Source organism: Ptychodera flava, chromosome 14 (genome assembly GCF_041260155.1).
Source record: "Ptychodera flava strain L36383 chromosome 14, AS_Pfla_20210202, whole genome shotgun sequence".
In the NCBI taxonomy this organism is placed as follows: Eukaryota; Metazoa; Hemichordata; class Enteropneusta; family Ptychoderidae; genus Ptychodera; species Ptychodera flava.
The window spans coordinates 9,952,816-9,971,813 of NC_091941.1; the positions used below are offsets into that span (position 1 = coordinate 9,952,816).

At 37.1% G+C, this 18,998-nt stretch overlaps 1 protein-coding gene across 2 annotated transcripts; it reads left to right on the forward strand.

Moving 5' to 3' along the window:
- The first annotated feature begins 46 nt into the window (after positions 1 to 46).
- On the forward strand, positions 47 to 13,213 carry LOC139149269 (uncharacterized). Of its 2 annotated transcripts, none has more exons than XM_070720913.1 (3): positions 47 to 175; positions 10,091 to 10,607; positions 11,903 to 13,213. In XM_070720913.1, exons 2-3 carry the CDS (start codon positions 10,394 to 10,396, stop codon positions 12,499 to 12,501), a joined length of 813 nt encoding a protein of 270 aa, XP_070577014.1. In that variant the 5' UTR covers positions 47 to 175; positions 10,091 to 10,393; the 3' UTR covers positions 12,502 to 13,213. The 2 variants fall into 2 exon arrangements, with proteins under 2 accessions (XP_070577014.1, XP_070577013.1); XM_070720912.1 differs by lacking the exon at positions 47 to 175 and adding an exon at positions 9,521 to 9,927.
- The last annotated feature ends 5,785 nt before the right edge of the window (positions 13,214 to 18,998 follow it).

The window sequence follows — 18,998 nt, forward strand, 5'->3', positions numbered from 1 at the left end:
TTATTTTCCATTGGCGGCACTTGGGAATAGGCCATGCACTCATTCGGAATGCATTTAATGCATTTAATGGAAATACATATATTAGACAAGCTAGACGTGTGCTAGCTATGATCAATAACATGTAGGAAGAAAATTGATCCATAAGGCTGTGGGAACTTGCAAAACGCAACGAAACGTAAGTCTCTCCATTGTGACATATCAGTTTTCAAGAAAAATATGATGATCTCGGCGTGCTGAGAGAGGTAAGGGGTGTGTTTACGTTGGCGCATTATTCGTGATCGAATTCCTGGCTTGTCGAAGTAACGTGATTTAAACCTTTACGCATCGACTTGTAGGTGCATCAGAAACGATGTTCCGTAATGTGAGCAGACGATCTGATGTACTAGTATCTCCAGGACGAGAGATACGCCAGTCTGGTGTGGTAATGTCTCGACAATTGCTCCATAATATTTTGGTAGTTATGTACTCACAAACCCTGAATGCGTAATTATGTAATTAAGTTATTTGTCCATGCATTGTCAAACCATGCTAGCAACATTATATAATTGTGACTATATCATCGATTCAACAAGCTCTTAGCAATGCTTCTCGATACAGCACACTGATAATGGCATTGACTGCAATATATCTCCTCCAATTATATGCCCCTGACTTATAGCTTTACTGTTATCGCCCTGAGATACACACAACGCCTGATCTGCGCATCTCTGACACAATTTTTCACCCTTTACGTCGATTCCTTTGAACATTGTTTAATATTACATTCTATTTGTTACTCGACGAGTCACGGTACATGCGTAGAGGTTGATTGCTGAAACGCAGGTGTGTAGTAATGTATGAGTGATAGTTTCGAAAACGCCCAACGTTCAGAGTTTTGTCTCGATGCATCCGCATTCGGATCTTGAATTTTCCTTTCACAAAATAGAGTTGTAAAGTTCCATACAATTTGATATCGAGGGAAATATAAGCTCGAATAAGTTTCGAAAAGGTTTTCTTGCCAAACGCAATCCCGATATAAGCTCATTTGTCGTCATATCGCACGCAAGTTGTAACAAACTTTGATATTTTAAAATAGATTCTATGACGTTCATATTCGCGCGATCGTTGACGTAAGCAGGGTATCTCGGGAACCTTGGGTGTTTTCCAGTCCCGATGGGGAATGATCATTGTGTCTGTCACAAATTACACTTGACATACATCTGTGCGTAAAATTGTGTTTGTACGACCATTGTCTATTAAATTAGATACAGCTAAGGTGATTAATCGTCTCACTAGAGATGTATTCTGTGAACAATAAATTATGGAATGTATATTTGAATTACCGCTCCCGCAGCAGTGACACGGATGAAATTCTAACTCAATGAACCTATGGAGAGAGGCGATAAAAATGCATGGATCATGAACCTAAAGTTCATTATCTCAAGTCATTGATATATATCTATGATTAGACTGTGTGCTAAATTTCATCATGGGGAATCGGCGGTTAGGCTGCGTTCACAAAAAAAATGGTTAGGGGGCGGAGGAATTAAGGGGGGATTCGAATATTTTGGGGGGACTTGAAAATTTTTTGTTCCCTTTTACGTTTTACATTTTCCAATGCCAAGATTTTGTAGGTACTTCAATGAAAAATGAATACCATTTTTATGTCATTCAATTGTTGTAATGTTTGTAATAGTTAAACTAAATCTAGAAATATTTTGTCACATTTCATGACTGTATCTTAAAAAAATCTAAACATGTATGATTTGTCGTAAAATACCCCAAATTTCAGCCTAGTAACAGGGCAGAAGCTGCAAATGTTGATGAATTTTGCAATATTTCTGTGCAATATATCAACTACAGTTTCTTGCTGTTTCCCTACAACATGCTCAAACACACAATATTCAGTTTGTCAACAAAAGGCTGTATATACAAATATGTAGTGATAATTTAATTAGACTTCAGACTGACAGTCAGTTGTCAGTGATACAAATGCACGGTATACACATACACTGGCTGTGTTAGCAAGCTGAATGCTGGACAGTTCAACATGCTGCAGGGAGTAGAGCAAGAACACATGTTCGGTATAAACTGAACAAAAATATTGTCAAAATTATCAAAGTGTAGTACAGCTACTGCCTGTTGGCAGTGTCACTATAAGGTATCGCCCTGCTACTGCAATGTCACTGTCACTGCATACCTGAGCAGTGATAGAGAGCTCTTACTTTGATATACATGGTAGTTGAAGAAGAGTTTGGGTCAAATGACGCTCATGACATTGAAACATACTTGTACACAAGATCAGGCCAGAGAGTAACATATGGAAGGCCAGGAGACTTTAAAAGTTATCGGGGATTTTTGAATTCTGGCATATGAGAATAATCAAATATTAAAGAAGATAGATAGGGTCACAGTGCTTGATTTTCTAAATTTTCACATTCTCATCATAAAATAATACAAAAGAAAAAATATGTGACTAAATGGAAATATTTAATTTTTAACCAAATTTGCAATTATTACAACCAAAATATCAGAGATGAAAACATTTATATGATGGAATATCTTAACCTTACAGTATTGTCAATTTTGAGTAGCATCTAATTTATATATGTCTCGTACCGGTATTTTTGAAAAAAATGTTTGGTAGGTCACTGTGCCCAGTTTTTTTTACAGTAGGACAATTTAGCCAGAATTCACGATTTGCCCACTCTCTCATGGTCGTCATTTTGTGTGCTCTTCGGCAGGAGCAATTGACCTGGCCAGAGTTGGATTAACTCAAGTTAGCTCAGACTAATAAATCAAAAAAGTTCACTGATGCGTTTAAACATGAATCAATTTAAGAACTTGCCTTAGGAATAGGACTATTACAACTGCTCTAGTGTTTAACATCTGCGAGCGGAACGTCGCGATACGTGTTTAATTTTTCTGCGCGCACATCATTTACTTACATACGGGCTTGTGATAGTTGGGGGACTTGAAAAATTTTGATCACACAGAGGGTGGATTTGAAATTGTTTTAGGGTATTGAGGGGGGATCTGAAAAAAATAAGATTTCAATCGCGATTCCTCCAGCCCCCTAATCGTTATTTGTGAACGCAGCCTTATCACCGTATGAACACATAACCTGTACGTAGACACCTGGCGTTTTGTTGTTCGCAGTCGTCGGATTAAAACACCCGGCAGATGGTTTTGAAAGGGTGATCTTCACTGACACATACTCTCACTTCGTTCACCGGAATGTCTTTACAGAGTACGAACAGATTTGCTCTACGGAGCTCTTGTTTCAAAGACTGCTGTAGCTTAAAGCGGTCGGTGTCACGTGACAAATGGGTGTTTTAGCCCAGTATCCCCCTCCCTCAAAAGAAAAAAACTATTTCACTTCTGATATTCCTCAGGTATTACTTCTTCATCATTTACAATCGTAGGATTTATCATGTGACATTGTCAACAGAAAGATCTCGACGATTACACTTTTATATTAGGGGATGTACCATTTGATCTTTCAAAGGGGTAGATAGGATGAGTAGGCCTCCTTGACTTTTCTTGAGTGGGCAGAGTATGTATCTTTTTCGTCCGGAGTTTTTAAAAATTTCCAGTCTGTGTGAATATTTTTACAGAAGTACCAATTCAACCTCTGTCCCCCCCTCGAAAAAATTCACCCCGTAGATTTTTTTATTTCGCCCACCCTCTCAACACATTGTTGTGAAACCCTTGTTCAGAGTAACTCTCCAATGACACTCAGCTTCAATTGAATTCACTTGTGCATGTACAGCTATTAGGAACAGAAAGGTGACGATTATCGTAAAAAAATCATGAATTGCTGCCATACACGAATTTACTGGGTGAAATATGAAGTACTTTTACGTTTTTTTTCACTGTAAAGCTATGTAACGGAAATACCGTGCAACTAGCCTAATTGTTGGGCCCTGGTCCCACAGTCAAAAACTGACAATTCAACAGACATAACAGTAAGTCTGTACGTTAGTTGAAAATGTCAGAGTTTATATGAATGTAGATGTGCGCGTGCGTTGATTAATCATTAGTTTTAAATTATAATAACTGTTATGGTATACAGTAAGTCAGTACTCAGCAGAAATTTAATTTTTGTTCTTTTTTTTTTCAGTGAAGACAAGTGATGAAATCTTACGGTATATACAGTTACATTGTAATTACTCTAAACTTTCGAAACAATAACTACTTCATGAAGCGCGTTCATGCCGTTTTGGTAATTCTGTGACGCCCTCAGGTGGTTACTTTCAGTACAATTGAAACTTTCTATTCAGTTTAAAATGGAATTATACATGAAGTTTTGGAATCTTACTGCGAATGAATTTGGAGGTGACTTCATCCCACAAAAGTTAAAGTATACGTTTAAGTTATATCTTGCATTTTTCCTTTCCAAATGACATCAGCATATTTTTAAAATTAACAACACCTGTCACCAGTCCTCATGCTTGCGACAAGGTAGTAATATTAAGTCGTGCAATACTGTCCAGATTAATTCTCAGACTCTTTTCTTAACCCATGTATTCCTATAAACACGTTCTGATATTAACCGATTCAAATCTTAACTCTTCGAAAAGTTGATGAATTTATCATATACCTAGAAATTACAACATGTGCTACCGATTAATGTGGTCGGTGAAATCCCTCCAATGATACATAAGTCTGGCACATAGTTTCTGATTTTAAGGTAGTACTCGCCCCGAAATTGAAAGACGTCAACTTTTGCTAAAACTTTCCATAATGAAACTTTAACAATTCCCCTTCGAAACAAAAATAAAAATCAGGGGTCAACTTGTAAAATTTAGAACTATAGAAACAAATCACCAAGTATTTATAAGACATTAGGAATTTAATTGAGAAATCTGTCGATTTCTACAAAAATAAATCGGTGTATACTCCATGAGTTTCAAAATGAGCTCCCACAAGTGGTAGACCAAAATTATAGTATTATAAAGTCTGAATATCCTGTCCTCGATGTGCATTCTCACACCGGTCAAATCAGAACAGACAATCGCAGTCAAGCAAACTTTAAATTGATTCATAGTTACGTCAACAGAAATAGTGTAATCCCTATACACAATGAATCCTTGATATGTTTCATGAAAAAAATGAATTTTTCGGGGAAAATAACCTTGACTTAGACATGTTTCGTCATGGATAATTAGTCTATATGATAATACAATAGGGCTATCTATCTATCTATCTATCTATCTATCTATCTATCTATCTATCTATCTATCTATCTATCTATCTGTCTGTCTGTCTGTCTGTCTGTCTGTCTGTCTGTCTGTATGTATGTATGTATGTATGTATGTATGTATGTATGTATGTATGTATGTGTATATATATACATATATATGTTTGTGTGTGTGGGTGTGTGTATGTGCGTATTTGTACCCATAGACATCAAGGCAGAACTGTATGGAGCGGTTGTAGGATGTTGCATGTTTGCAGGTTTGGAAAACGTGGCAGAATGATTTCTGCTTTATTCCCCTAAAAGGTTACTGCACTATAATGTTTTACACAATACTGATCGTCCAACTTTCGCAAAATATGTTTGATTAAATTGATCTTAAGTTGTTTTGTTATGCTTTTTAAAACAGCAAACTAGTTTGTGTCTTGATTAATATTTTGCTGATAATTTGTTTTATTTGATCCCGTATAAAAAGACCAACATTAAATTTTCTAAGTAAAATATATAATTATAAGAAAAGACCGGGGAGACTGAACCATACACAATTCAATTATAGATTTATAGTAAAATCTAGAACTCGAACTTGACAAAAAGTCACCGCGCAAAAATAATCGATGGGTCCTAATATTTATAAAAAATGAGTGCACCTTCCTCAGTTACACATCATAAACTATCTGCCATTTGTAAATCCGCCATCAGTGCCGATAAGTAAATATATTATGCACTTTGTTACTGGCTATTGGCCACTCGGCGTTTGTTTTACTACCTCGTCTGACAAGTGATAATTTTGAGAGTTGCAATTTTAAGTTGTTACTGGCTATTGGCCACTCGGCGTTTGTTTTACTACCTCGTCTGACAAGTGCTAATTTTGAGAGTTGCAATTTTAAGTATTGCAATCTGCTGTACATTATTAGAATTCATGTTTCGAGCAGTGTACACAAACGTATACCAGACTATCCCCGAACTTCCTTCAAACTCCCGCGCGAAACAAGTCGCCGCGAATTCTATTAAAGTTTATATATGCGGGCATCGTGGCGACCGATACCATTTGCACACGGGTACTTTGAACTGTGATCGCCATTTCTGACCGTTGCCCTGTGCGCCTAGCAATTCAGAAAAAAAACACGGTGTTTTATTAAAATAACCTGTATAAAGTACAAGAATATCGAGAACACACGAGGGCGGTCACAACAGTTGACATTTTAGGTCACACGATATATCTATCGGATGTCTAAATACTGAGCAACTTCCCGTGTTACTCTGGTCTGTGTCCACATGTCTATATGTTGATTTATCTATTTAGATAAAACAGACATTTCTTTTTGGCACAAAGTGATACGGATTATCTCTGACAAACTTCAGTAAAGGATTCAAAAGTTTGTCGACACAAATAAGCATTGACGTGTACACATAGGCACAGACACACGCATATGATGTGTGTTAGTGTACAAGTGTGTGTATATATATATATATATATATATATATATATATGTATATATATATATATATACATATATATAAAATTTGCACATGGTAGGTGGTGGCCTTTAAGACAACTTCAACGAGAGGTAAAGCTTTGTCGATGCCAATTAGATTTGTATGTAAAATACATACGGTTTGATAATGCATACACAAAATGTTACAGTGACATGTATAGACAAATATCGATTGACCTCACATTATCATACTAAATTTGTCTTTTTTCAATGTTAAGAACCTATACATCATTTGACGTGTACACTCAGACAAAGGCAGACGCAGAAACACATACATAAATATTGTTGGTACTGTAAATGTATGAATATATATATATATATATATATATATATATATATATATATATATATATATATATATATAATATACACACACACTTGTACACTAACACACATCATATGCGTGTGTATCAATGTATTCCATTACTTTGTTTTTATAACTAGTGTAAGACGCCTTGATGTCTTTTTACATAGGAGTTTTTAAAAAACAATAATAATAATAATAATAATAATAATGATAATAATAATATATATATATAATATATATTATAGTGTTATTATCGTTGATATTATCATCGATATCATTACCTCAGGTTAGTATTAACAAATTGTAAGTTTGCTTTACGCCAAGTTCAACGGTCGCTGTGTTTGGCCTTGTGCTTAGAAGAGAAAGAAACTGCAGTTTGACCATTCATTTCATGTCTTTTTTGCGATTACGTAACAAGCCACACGTTGAAAGGGCGTGGCAGGGTAATGTACTGTGGTGTCGAGTAACTCATGATCAATAGGACATTTTATACAGTAAAAGAAACTCAACACTAGCTGTTGTGGGAATAAAATTTAGAAATCATAAATAGGCCAGATTAATTTTAAAGTCTGGGCAAAGTAATTGTGATTGAAGATGTTCCACCCGGCTTCGGTCGATTTGGTAGCTACGTTGTGTACGTTGAGTATTTCGAAAACAATGTCACAGATACGTTTCAATGAACGTCAAAGTATAGATTGCTTGTGCACACCAATTCATGCATCGGTTTCTAAAATGATATTGTGTCGATCTAAGTGAGCAATCTTGACAACCGTGAAATAGATGAGGTGACGAGCTGTACATGTGTAGACAAGCTCACTTGACTTGAAATAAAAAGTTCCCATGAATGAGATTCGGAATTCGTAGATTTTATTGCTATTTACATGTAATTAAAAAATTATAAAATTATAATTGTATTGAAAGAAAACAATGTTAAGAGTCCTCTCAAAATTAATTGAAACGATTGCACCCTCCTGTGACAATGAGACAATTAGCCTCGTTGTAATTTTTGACCTATTTCCGTTATTTTCCCCTCTGTTTTATGAACTATTAATTTGCTCTACACCAACTTGTCAACACAACTCTTGCGGCTGTATGTCAACTGTCGTAAACAGCAATATTGTTTACAGTAATTGTACTCCAATTTACTAGGGGAAGAATGTGTATTTTTCTTTACTATTACGGAAGGAGAATGAAATGTTGATTTCTGTAATAAAAAAAAAATATTAGCAAAGTTACAGACACTGCCCCTAATTACTGAAGGGGTTACTTGTCAATCTTCTTTTGTGTCCGAGGGTGGGGTGGGAAGATAACGCATGTAGCAGCACATCTGGCACTGTCTTTCCGCTAAAAATTTAAATTTACATGTACAGATATATGTATGATAACATGTAAAGCAAAATGTTCGTTTTGTAAGCCATTATGTATGTGTATTGTGCATTTAAATCAAAATAGATGTTATATTATCTTGGTTTTGAAGTTTTAAAGCTTTCAACGGCTTGTCTGTGAAGTTACGCGTGACGGGAAGGACGTTGAACTTGAAACGCCCACCTTGGCTGTATACAGCATTGCCACTCAGAAAGGAGCATGGGTCAAAAGTTACAGCACGTGTGTGGGACACGTATAGGATTCTCAATCGTGAAATGACACGTTCATCTTACAACGTAAATGGCACTTTGGTCTCATAGTCCGTGCAAATCACAGAAATAATTAATAGGGTCTGAAACTATTTTTCCTAAGGTGAAGTCGTTGTTAAAACATGATCTTTTTACGTGGTTTCTCGCAGCTGTCCTAAGATATCACGACAGAAAATGCTGTATGTCTTTTGCGTCATCACTGTTCTTTGGGGAAAAAAAGACTAAAATCGTTCCGCAACTTTCTCCTTGAAGACAACGGGTAATTCCATCGATGATGCTTTTCTCTCACTACATGTGGGTGTTGATATGGCAACCAGTCATAAAACTGGTGACGTCATTCGTTAAGTCGAACCATTCATTTCCTGACGGAGAAATGACGTCACAGTGCGGGTAAATGCGAAATTGATTCAGTGTCTCAAGAAAGCTTTCAATGTGAAATTTGATACTCCGTAAAACAAGGCCGAGTTTTGTCTTTTGGTCAAGTTGGAAACAAGTTTTATCATAAATTACAGGCTGTCGATGTCGAATTTGCGGAAGAGGTTGCAAATAAAATGTGATTAAGGCGAAAACTGACAGGGGCAGGTAGTCAGAGTCGCAAGTTGAAAAAAAGTCACCAAATAAAAAGAAAGAAATTAACTGCATTCTTCTGTGGGAGTAATGTTGGAGAATTCTGATAATCGTGTTAAATCTGTGCAGGATACTGACGATAATCACGGTAAAAAGTAGAGATTTGTAAAGGGCCTTGGGATACGATACTCTCTAACAATTGTATATCGGTTTCTGTGAAGGATCATGCAACCGGACGCTTTCATACGCAAATTTGTAAACACCAATCACCGCCTTCGCTATTCATTCTTGATTGAAAATGTTATGACTGGCGCGTTTCTTTCCTTCGCCGCTCTTTCGCTTCAAGAGGTTAGCTTTGCCGGGCCCGGCACGAAAATCGACAAAAGGCTCCGTTACAACGGACACAACACTTGAATAAGCATCGATTTCCATGGTTCCCGTCTCACGTGAGAAAGTCTTGCCGCCCCGGGCGCTAGATTGCGAATATAAACCCGTCTGTCATTGGGAGGAAAGCCAATTAATGTAACAGCACTGTTATCTTTTGTTGTCCGACTGAATAATGTGGCACGCGTATGGCCAACTGAACGGCAAATGTAGTGCACAGCTGCTAATTTCTGTATCCACTCACCACTACTAATTTCATTGTTCTTGGCTCGATCCCGTTGACGGCTAATATTAGCACAACAAGCTCTTAATTCGCCCAGGAATCTCTCCACCGTATTGATATTATTGCGTTCACACAAGGTAACATATTGCTCACATTTAATCATTAATCTAGTCTTATTATCAGGCGTTTATTTGACTCTCGCTAAGTCTTTGTGTTCGGGGTTTTGTCCTACATCTAATAGCGAGATGTTTCCGACCGTGATAAAGTGTAATGCTTTCTCATTATTTTCACCATCCGTAGGGAAGCACTCTTCAAGTCGCATCGGATGGCGTTACAGGACTAATCTCTGACTTTTTGTTCCGGTTTTTATCGCCGTGGCGGCCCCCATCTGATACTCATCGGCAGCGAAACGGTCTGTCACGCCGGCAGCGGAGATTGAATCAGAAGACCCTGGCTTCTGTGTTACAGGCGAACTTCTACGCGCTACAATTTTCGGGAAAAGGAAGCTCGGTGATGGTGAACTGTTTCTAAGAAGAGCTTTGAAAAGTTGTCTTTTAAGTGTTCTGAAGTGAATGTACTAGTTTTGATGCAAAGAAAGAAAGAATGACCATTGTGGTTGGGATGACCAGCATTTACAATGCATGTGCTTATAACCTTGACGAACATTGCAGTTTGGGAATGATTGGCCATACTGAAGCAGACGACACTGGCGTCTCTGCTGACCTATATTTACCATACACTGGTGTATATTTAAACAGCGACGATAACCCCGACCCATCGCTCGAGGACGAAAACTATGCACAGTCGCCGAGTTTGGGTAAGTTGAAAGAAGCGCCGAAAAGTAAGCGTGTATAAGGGTTTCCAAAGAGTTGTTTTTATGGGGCAGAGTCGGGAGAGCGAGAGTCCTTACGTAAGAAGCCGTGCAGGTTACTACACGACTATGGAGCGTCCGCGCTGAACAAGTACAGGGCGGTGTTGAGACAAAGATCAGAAATAAAGGAAATCTATCGCTGTCTGAGGGTTAGCGCGTTTACCATTTGAATTGAATATGTCAACACGCAAAACATTTCAAATTAAGTGAAAGAACATCTCCCACCGTTTTGTTGGCTCACACAATACACCTACGGATTTGGTGACGTCATCACAATAGACCAATTTCTCGGTGTCGCCGTTCAGACTCGGTACTAGACTAGAAGGCAAAGACATATATACCACAACTCACTTCCCCTTTGACGTTGCGGTTTCGGTGTGCGTGGCATAATGCCGAAAATGCGTAAGAAAATCACAGGAAAATGGGTAAACGTAACTTCTGGCGTTTTCATTGACAACCCAAGCTACGTAAATTAACGAGTTGGTAGCATTTTTCTGTCTGACATTTAATACTGTTTTGTGAGAATTCAGTGGAGAGGTCTCACCCTTGTCTTGATTCGGTGCTTATCAAATGACCCTAAATGACATGATTAGAGTACTCTACCACAGGCAGTTTACAGCAGCGTTGCGTAAGCTTACTTCAAACTATAGATCGTAATTGCTCAAACGTTTGTATTTTATCTCAGATTCAGGATCAAGATCATTATAACCATCGTGCTAGCCGTGCTGACCGTTATTTGTAAATTTTTACGTGACCTTTCACCGGATCTGCAGCCGGACAAACATAGTACATTTGCAGAGTTCCTCCTGATATGTTCAATGTATCAATTATTAATCACTGTATTAATTAAGTAGCATTAATTTTAACGCAATATTATCTATAATTAGAATGTAATATTACCGCAATGTATGCTTAAGATTATTTAGATGTTAACAAGTCTTCAAAAGTGGCATCGGTAGGCGTGGGGGTGACTGATAAACGCGTCTTTTTATACACACGTGTCTCTCCTGTATCCGGTTTTATTTTCACTTCGTGAAGTCGCATGATGACGACTCCTCTGCGCCCATTCAAACTAATATTGTTTAGAACTTCTCTGTAGTTTAGTATCTTACCCAAGGTTTTGGAGTACCATGACAAAACTGCGCATAGGTTCTAGACGAAAACTGATAGTGATACCGATAGACACTTGTTTCACTCAATTTACCTATCGGACAATTTTTCTTCCCTTTTCATCATGACAGATGATCGAAAGATAGTAGCGATGAAAATCCCAGGTTTATCGACCAACGAAAGAGATATTGAAGATTGGAGATGTGGCACCAAGAGGAAATGGGAAGAATTTGAGAAAGACAACCAAGAGAGATGTGCCCACAACGCCACTACTACGCAGTACGATCGCCGTCACATCTTCAAGATATCTGTGAACAAACTAAACCAGATCGACGACCCGGAACTGTTTTTAAGACGATCTGTCCTCGTGAACAATATCGTCAAACGAATACAACACGAGATCAGAGACGAGACCAGGAAACCTGTGGGAAACATTGTCAAACACAGTGTTGTCGATGACAGGTTGCCAAGGAAACGAATTCATTATTGCCATCACTATGACAACCACATGACCGCAGCACCTGTGCCGTATTACTATATGGAGCCTGACATAGACGAGGAGTCTGCCAAGATAACTGATGACATGACAGAAAGACTTGTCAACAGCTTAACGGCAAATAATAACATTGAAGAAACAACGGAAAAACAGGCCAAATCATCTACATCGGTCGCAGGAGACCTTGATGGCGTCTTTTGCAATTTAATTTGTTCGTCTCTGAACGAACACTGATCATCAATCGCAGCAACCGATACAATCTCTCTTTCCAATCATGAAGTCCGTGTCTAACAATCTTTCCCTAGCCTTTATCACAATCAAGACTTATTTATAACACAGGAAAAGCTACAGATTTTTGAATGCAGTAATTTATTAGTTTTTGAATTATATATACTCGAAAGATGGATGCCTTCAGAATCGCATATATTTTGTAATAAGTATGATATGAGATTATTTATTATGACTTTAATTTCACTATCGCTAATATCACAGGGATTATTTGCTTTATATTTTATTTCTTATCCTTGGTGGTATATATATATATATATATATATATATATATATATATATATATATATATATATATACATACATACACACACACACACACACATATATATATATATATATATATATATATATATATATATATATATATATATATATATATATATATGATTTCTGTTTTATTTTGCTTTCTAACTAACCTTAGTATTATCAATATCTCTCAGGATCTTACTGTATGGCCATGTCTTTGTGTATATAAATGGCAATTCATTAACAATAATTATAAACGAAACTCAACACGAACTTTAAACAGAGTGGCAAGGTGACCCGAAAAGATAAAAAGCTATGCGGTGTGTGGTCAAAGTTAAGGAATTATGACGTCGGTTTTTATTTTGTAAAAAATAAAAGGTCATCACGCCTCCCATGGCGCTAACTGCCATTGTGTGTCTGCGTGATTGATATATGCAGTATGATAATGACAGCGAAGATGCACTTCTTCGTGAATTGAATAAAATGCAAGGTCACAATTGCTAATAAAACTACTTATTATCAACCAGCGATCAACGTCGTGACATAGTCCATAGTGAGTTATGAAAACTGACCCAGAATGCAATTTTCTATAGGATATATATTATATAGGTGACCGGTATTAATAGCGATGACGGTTGGAATTTGTTGCCGTGAAATAAATTAATATTCTTTCGTCATTCCAAGCACAGTCATCACACTCTGTAAGATCGCTTGTAGCAAAATCCATTGCTGGTAGTGTAGCCAAATTGTTTTGCATTTCATTTAGGATTTACAAATGAAAATCATGAACGTAACACTCGAGGGCAGTGTGTGGTTATATTCACTGTGTGCATGCATGTCTTGTACTCAATCATATCTCAATCATGTGTGTTTATATTATACCACAGAGAACCCCGACTACAATTCGTTGGCCTTAATATGTAAATAAGTTTCCGCCGATGGTGTTCCTGGTGATGCTGTTGTTGTCAACGTAAATATACCGTAAAAAACCTACATAATATCATGGTGACAGGGGCGACAACAAGGTTATTCGTGATAAGTTCATTTGCCGAGGGACGGTAGTTCATGGTAGCGCTTTGCTGAAAAGGTACATTCTTGATCAGATTAAACAAATAGCAAACCATTTAAACGGATCGTAAACTCATTAGAAGACAAAGCCTTGCGAAGTGTGAATTAGATGATAAACAAGTCGAACAATAGAAGCAACAAAGTTGAAAGATATGGCTCTAATTACCAAGCAAACAGAACATCGGCACTTGAACTACACCGCCTATTATTTCCAAGTAACGGGACATGGTATCCACCTAACATTCTGACCCGACATGTCCTACCAGTACCGAATATATCTTGGATCAGTTTTTTTGGAAAGCTATTTGTACCTGCTCGCAAACAAAATGTTTCTATCGTTAAGCGGGCTGTGCCTTGTTTGCTGCATTCCCTAGCTCCAGAATTCCGTTGGGAGTGGTAGGTTGCAGCAAGTATAGAAGAGACGTAGTCTGCTCGGCTTCGGGATTCCAGTTGTAAGGCTGCGTTCACAAAAAACGGTTGGGGGGAGGGTGGAGGAATTCAGTTGGGATTCGAAAATTTTGGGGGTAGTAGAGTTATTTGCTCTACCTGTAGGGGGACTTGAAAAGTTTTGGTTCCCTTTTGTGTTTACATTTTCCAATTCCAAGTTTTTGTAGGTAATTCAATGAAAAATGAATACCATTTTTATGTCATCAAAATGTTGTAATGTTAGTAATAATTTAACAAAATCTAGAACCATTTTGTCACATTTCATGACTTTTATCTCGAAAAAATCTAAACGTGTGATTTGTCGTAAAAAAACAAACTTGAGCCTAGTAACAGGGCAGAAGCTGCAACTGTTAATGATTTCTGCAATATTTGTATGCAATATAACAACTACAATTTCTTGCTTTCTTCCTACAGCAAACTCAAACACACAATATTTAGTTTGTCGACAAAGCCTGTATTTATAAATATAAATATGTATTAGGTGATAATTTAATTGGAGTCCAGACTGACAGTTAGTTGTCAGTGATACAAATGCATGGTACACATACATAGGCTGTGATAGCAAGCTGAATACTAGACAATTCAACATGCTGTAGGGAGTAGAACAAGAACGCAGTTGTAAAACTGAACAAAAATATTGCCAAAATTATCAAAGTTAATACAGCTACTGCCTATGGGTAGTGTCACTATCATTAATGCTCTGCTACTGCAGTGTCACTGTCACTGCACACCTGAGCAGTGACAGAGATAGCTCTGACTCTGATGTACATGGTAGTTGAAGAAGAGTTTGGGTCAAATGACGCTCATGACAGTGAAACATACTTGTACACAAGATCAGGCCAGAGAGCAACACATGGAAGAACACATAGAAATTTTTGAATTCTGGCATATGAGAATAATCAAATATTAAAGAAAAATGATTGGGTCACATTCTTGTTATAAAATGATACAGAAGTAAAACTTTGAACAGTAAAGACTAAAAGAAAAAATATGTGACCAAATGGAATTATTTATTTTTAACCAAATTTGCAATTATTACACCAAAAATTTCAGAGATTAAAACATTTATTTGATGGAATAGTAGTTTAACCTTCCAGTATTGTCATTTGGAGTAGCATCTAATTCATATATGTCTTGTAGTTTTGAAACAAATTTTGGTTGGTCACTGTGGTCAGTTTTTACAATATGGCAATTGCCTACTCTCTCATGATTGTCATTTTGTGTGCTCTTCAGCAGGAGCAATTGACCGGGCCAGAGTTGGATTAACTCAAGTTGGCTTTTTGACCAATAAATCTGAAAAATTCACTGATGCATTTAAAGAACTTGTCTTTAGAATATGACTATAAAAAGTGCTAGTAACAGGTAGTGTTGAACACCTGTGAGCAGAACGGTGCAATACATGTTTATTTTTTCTGCGCCCACATCCTTTACAAATATGCGGGCCTGTGATAGTTGGGGGGGACTTAAAAAAATTTGACCATATAGAGGGGGGGGCATTTGAAAATTTTTAGGGTACTAAGGGGGAATCTGAAAAAAAAATAAGATTTCAATAGAGATACCTCCAATCCCCCCCCCCATCGTTATTTGTGAACGCAGCCTAAGGTTCTGACCAATCGAAGGAGTACATGTAGTTCTAATAATCTTGCTCTGAAGATTAAGTTGTCATTATTAAAATCACATTATTTGGGCCCATCATCGATATACCTTGATCCATAGTTTATTCACAAGGAAACTTGGACATCTGGATACGTTCAATTCACCTCTTCTGTTTCAATTTATACAGGAAAGTATACATCCACACTGTTGTCTCTCACATTATTCACAGTAGTGACGATGTCCTAATGTCCAAGGATACGAGAGGGAACAGCTGTCGCGTAATGACTGTACCTCATAAAGCAAGAAATATTTCAGAGTGCTGGAGATAGATTACGTTCATGGCCAGAGAATCACGAAAAACGTCTAATCTGAATAAATAGAAACGTTATCAGCTCATACACTGGAAAATAAAAAGATAACAAAAAGTCCAGCTGTATTATTATTTTTCAAAAACGAACGGTACGCCAAATGGTCTAAAGAGGGCGCTCTACATTATGGTGTCACCTGGACTTTCAGACTGGTTCTTAGGAAAACTTTACACCTTCAGAGATCATTGTGATCAATTGCCGACAAACCACAGGGCTGTACAACCAGTGTCTGTTGGGGTTTGTATTGAAAGAAAGTTTCTGCATAGCAAGTTATCACTTGTTCACTGAAAGCTCGGGCAGGCCCTCTGTATTAAAAATATTTGGAGAGTTGGTTTCCTTTGCGAACTGTGTTTATGTGACAGGGACAGGAAGTCTCTTGTATGCTATGATGTAAATTCTGTTGAGAAAAAGTTGTCTTGAAGACGCGTTGGCAAGGAAAAGCTCGCTCTACCAGTGAGCACATTAATACAGTAAACAGTCCCTGTGACAACTGCTCTTCAAAATTTTGAAGTTCCCTTGTCTGCTCAAAATTGTTTGCAACAAGAGTTTGTGAACTGTTATGCAATACTCATAGCTATTTGCAAACAGAGCTCTACATACTGCCAGCATTTTATATTCCTTAAATGAGATTCACTCGTCCGTCTTCTAGATAGTTACACATTGTGAATTACAACCAACTCAGCTAGTTAAAGTAGTTTGCGCCTCAAAAATAAAAGACTTAAACTTTTGCTCAAACTTTTCTCAAGCCAAGTTTCAATCGTTCTCTTTCAAAATCAAGAATAAAAATCGGGGCTCGAATAAAAATCGGGGCTCATCATGCAAATTTCGGTACCAGAGAAACACATTACCAAATGTTTACAGATATTTGAAATTCAAAATGGCCACCATCCAAGTGATCTCTCTATGGGGCAAAATAAAATTCTTAATTTCACAATTCTGAGCAGGTAAAAACTTTATTTACTCCATAAGCTTAAAATTAACCCAAGCAAACAGAACATTCTAAATGTTTGAGAGTCTTATAATACGCTTGCTCCCCCCCCCCCCCCCCCCCCCCCCCCCCCCCCCCCCCCCGGCACATTCTTCCTTAAGGTAGAATGCACCTCAGGGACCAAAATTTGGGCTTTCAAATTTTATCAATTCTCTTAAGATCTACCACTTGTAGGGGCTCTTTTTAAAGCTCTTGATGAAAGAAAAGTTTTCACAGTCTTAGTTTTTTCGAAAATTGAAATTTTATTTTTCACATAGAGTTAACACAGGGATGGTGGCCATTTTGAATTTCAAATTTTGGGAAACCTTAGGTAATTTGTCTCTTGAACACAATTTTGCATGGTGATCCCTGACTTTTATTCTTGTTTTGGTAAGAGAATGGTCGAAAGTTTCATTGAGGAAATTTTTAGTCTTTCACTCTTGAGGCGCATTTTACTAATTATTTCTGATCTGAAAGTTTGTCTTCAAATAGGTTATTCTCAAACTGGTTGTACGACTATCTTATAGCCTTTGCATTGTTTTACAACAAAAATTTGCTTTTGAAGGCAAACTGTGTTTGACAGTTGTAAAACTTAATCATTCGGCTATTGTGATAGACAGTTATGTTGTAGATAGCGATTCATTATTTTACACAATAGTGTACTACAGTGTACTTGTCATATTTGATGCTTCACATATTTTATTTATTTTTTAATTCACATTAAAGGGTAACCCATTTACAGATACCTATTAGGGAAAAGCTTACCAAAGGGGCTTTAATCACCCATGGGGTCAAAGATGGACATTCAATCTAAAACTGTGCCCAATGAGAAACTACAAGTTTAAATTCATAGCATATATTTAGCTTTTATTCAAAGTTCGTATACAATCAGAGAAACTGCTTATAAAAAAGAACTGCTGGGGAAAAAGATTGTTTTGTTTTGGATATTAAGTGGTATCTCTGTCAAGAAGATCATGACAAAGAGGTAAACAAGACAACAGCAATTATAAATGTGCTGTTTAGAACAAAATATGAGTTTTGATCCCTTAGTTCAATATTCCCTGTCATGGTAACCAACTTTAACTGGGTGTCCCTAAATGAAAATCAGGGGTGGAGATAAGAGGTCAAAGGTTTCCCAAAGCATTGCACTGTTTGCACCACCCCTAACAAAAAACCCATATGCCCAATATGCCTGAGTTGCAAGAGGAAAAAATCACACAAAAGACACATGATCCACAAGTACTTGTATGGTTTCCAGCAACAAATCAAACGAAAGTACTATATACATTACAAATAAATAACTTCATAGACTAATTTTCGCAATTCTTATAAATATTGAGTCATGTACAATGGAGCTTAAAACACTCTTGAGTACTGCATCTATAAATGACTTACGACCTACGACCCTGACAAAGAGCACTGTAGTACATCGCGCAACCTCGCGGGTCATCAAAACAGCAACAAAAAAAGTAAACAACAATATGGCAGCAAATATAATAGACAACCCTGCATTTTACAGCATAGTTGCTGTAAATGTTATTACCCTGATGACCTAACAAAGTCAAAGTTGACATGGTAAATACAGGTTCTGACCAGCAACAGACTGGAATTTGATCTTTGGAAAAAAAACTGAAGTAAATGTCACACTTAAAATAAGTTTTTTTTGCAAAAAAAAAAAAAACTGAACGTACAAAAATAGCAAACAAAATATCAGCTAAAACACAAGTCATAGCACAAAACACAAACAT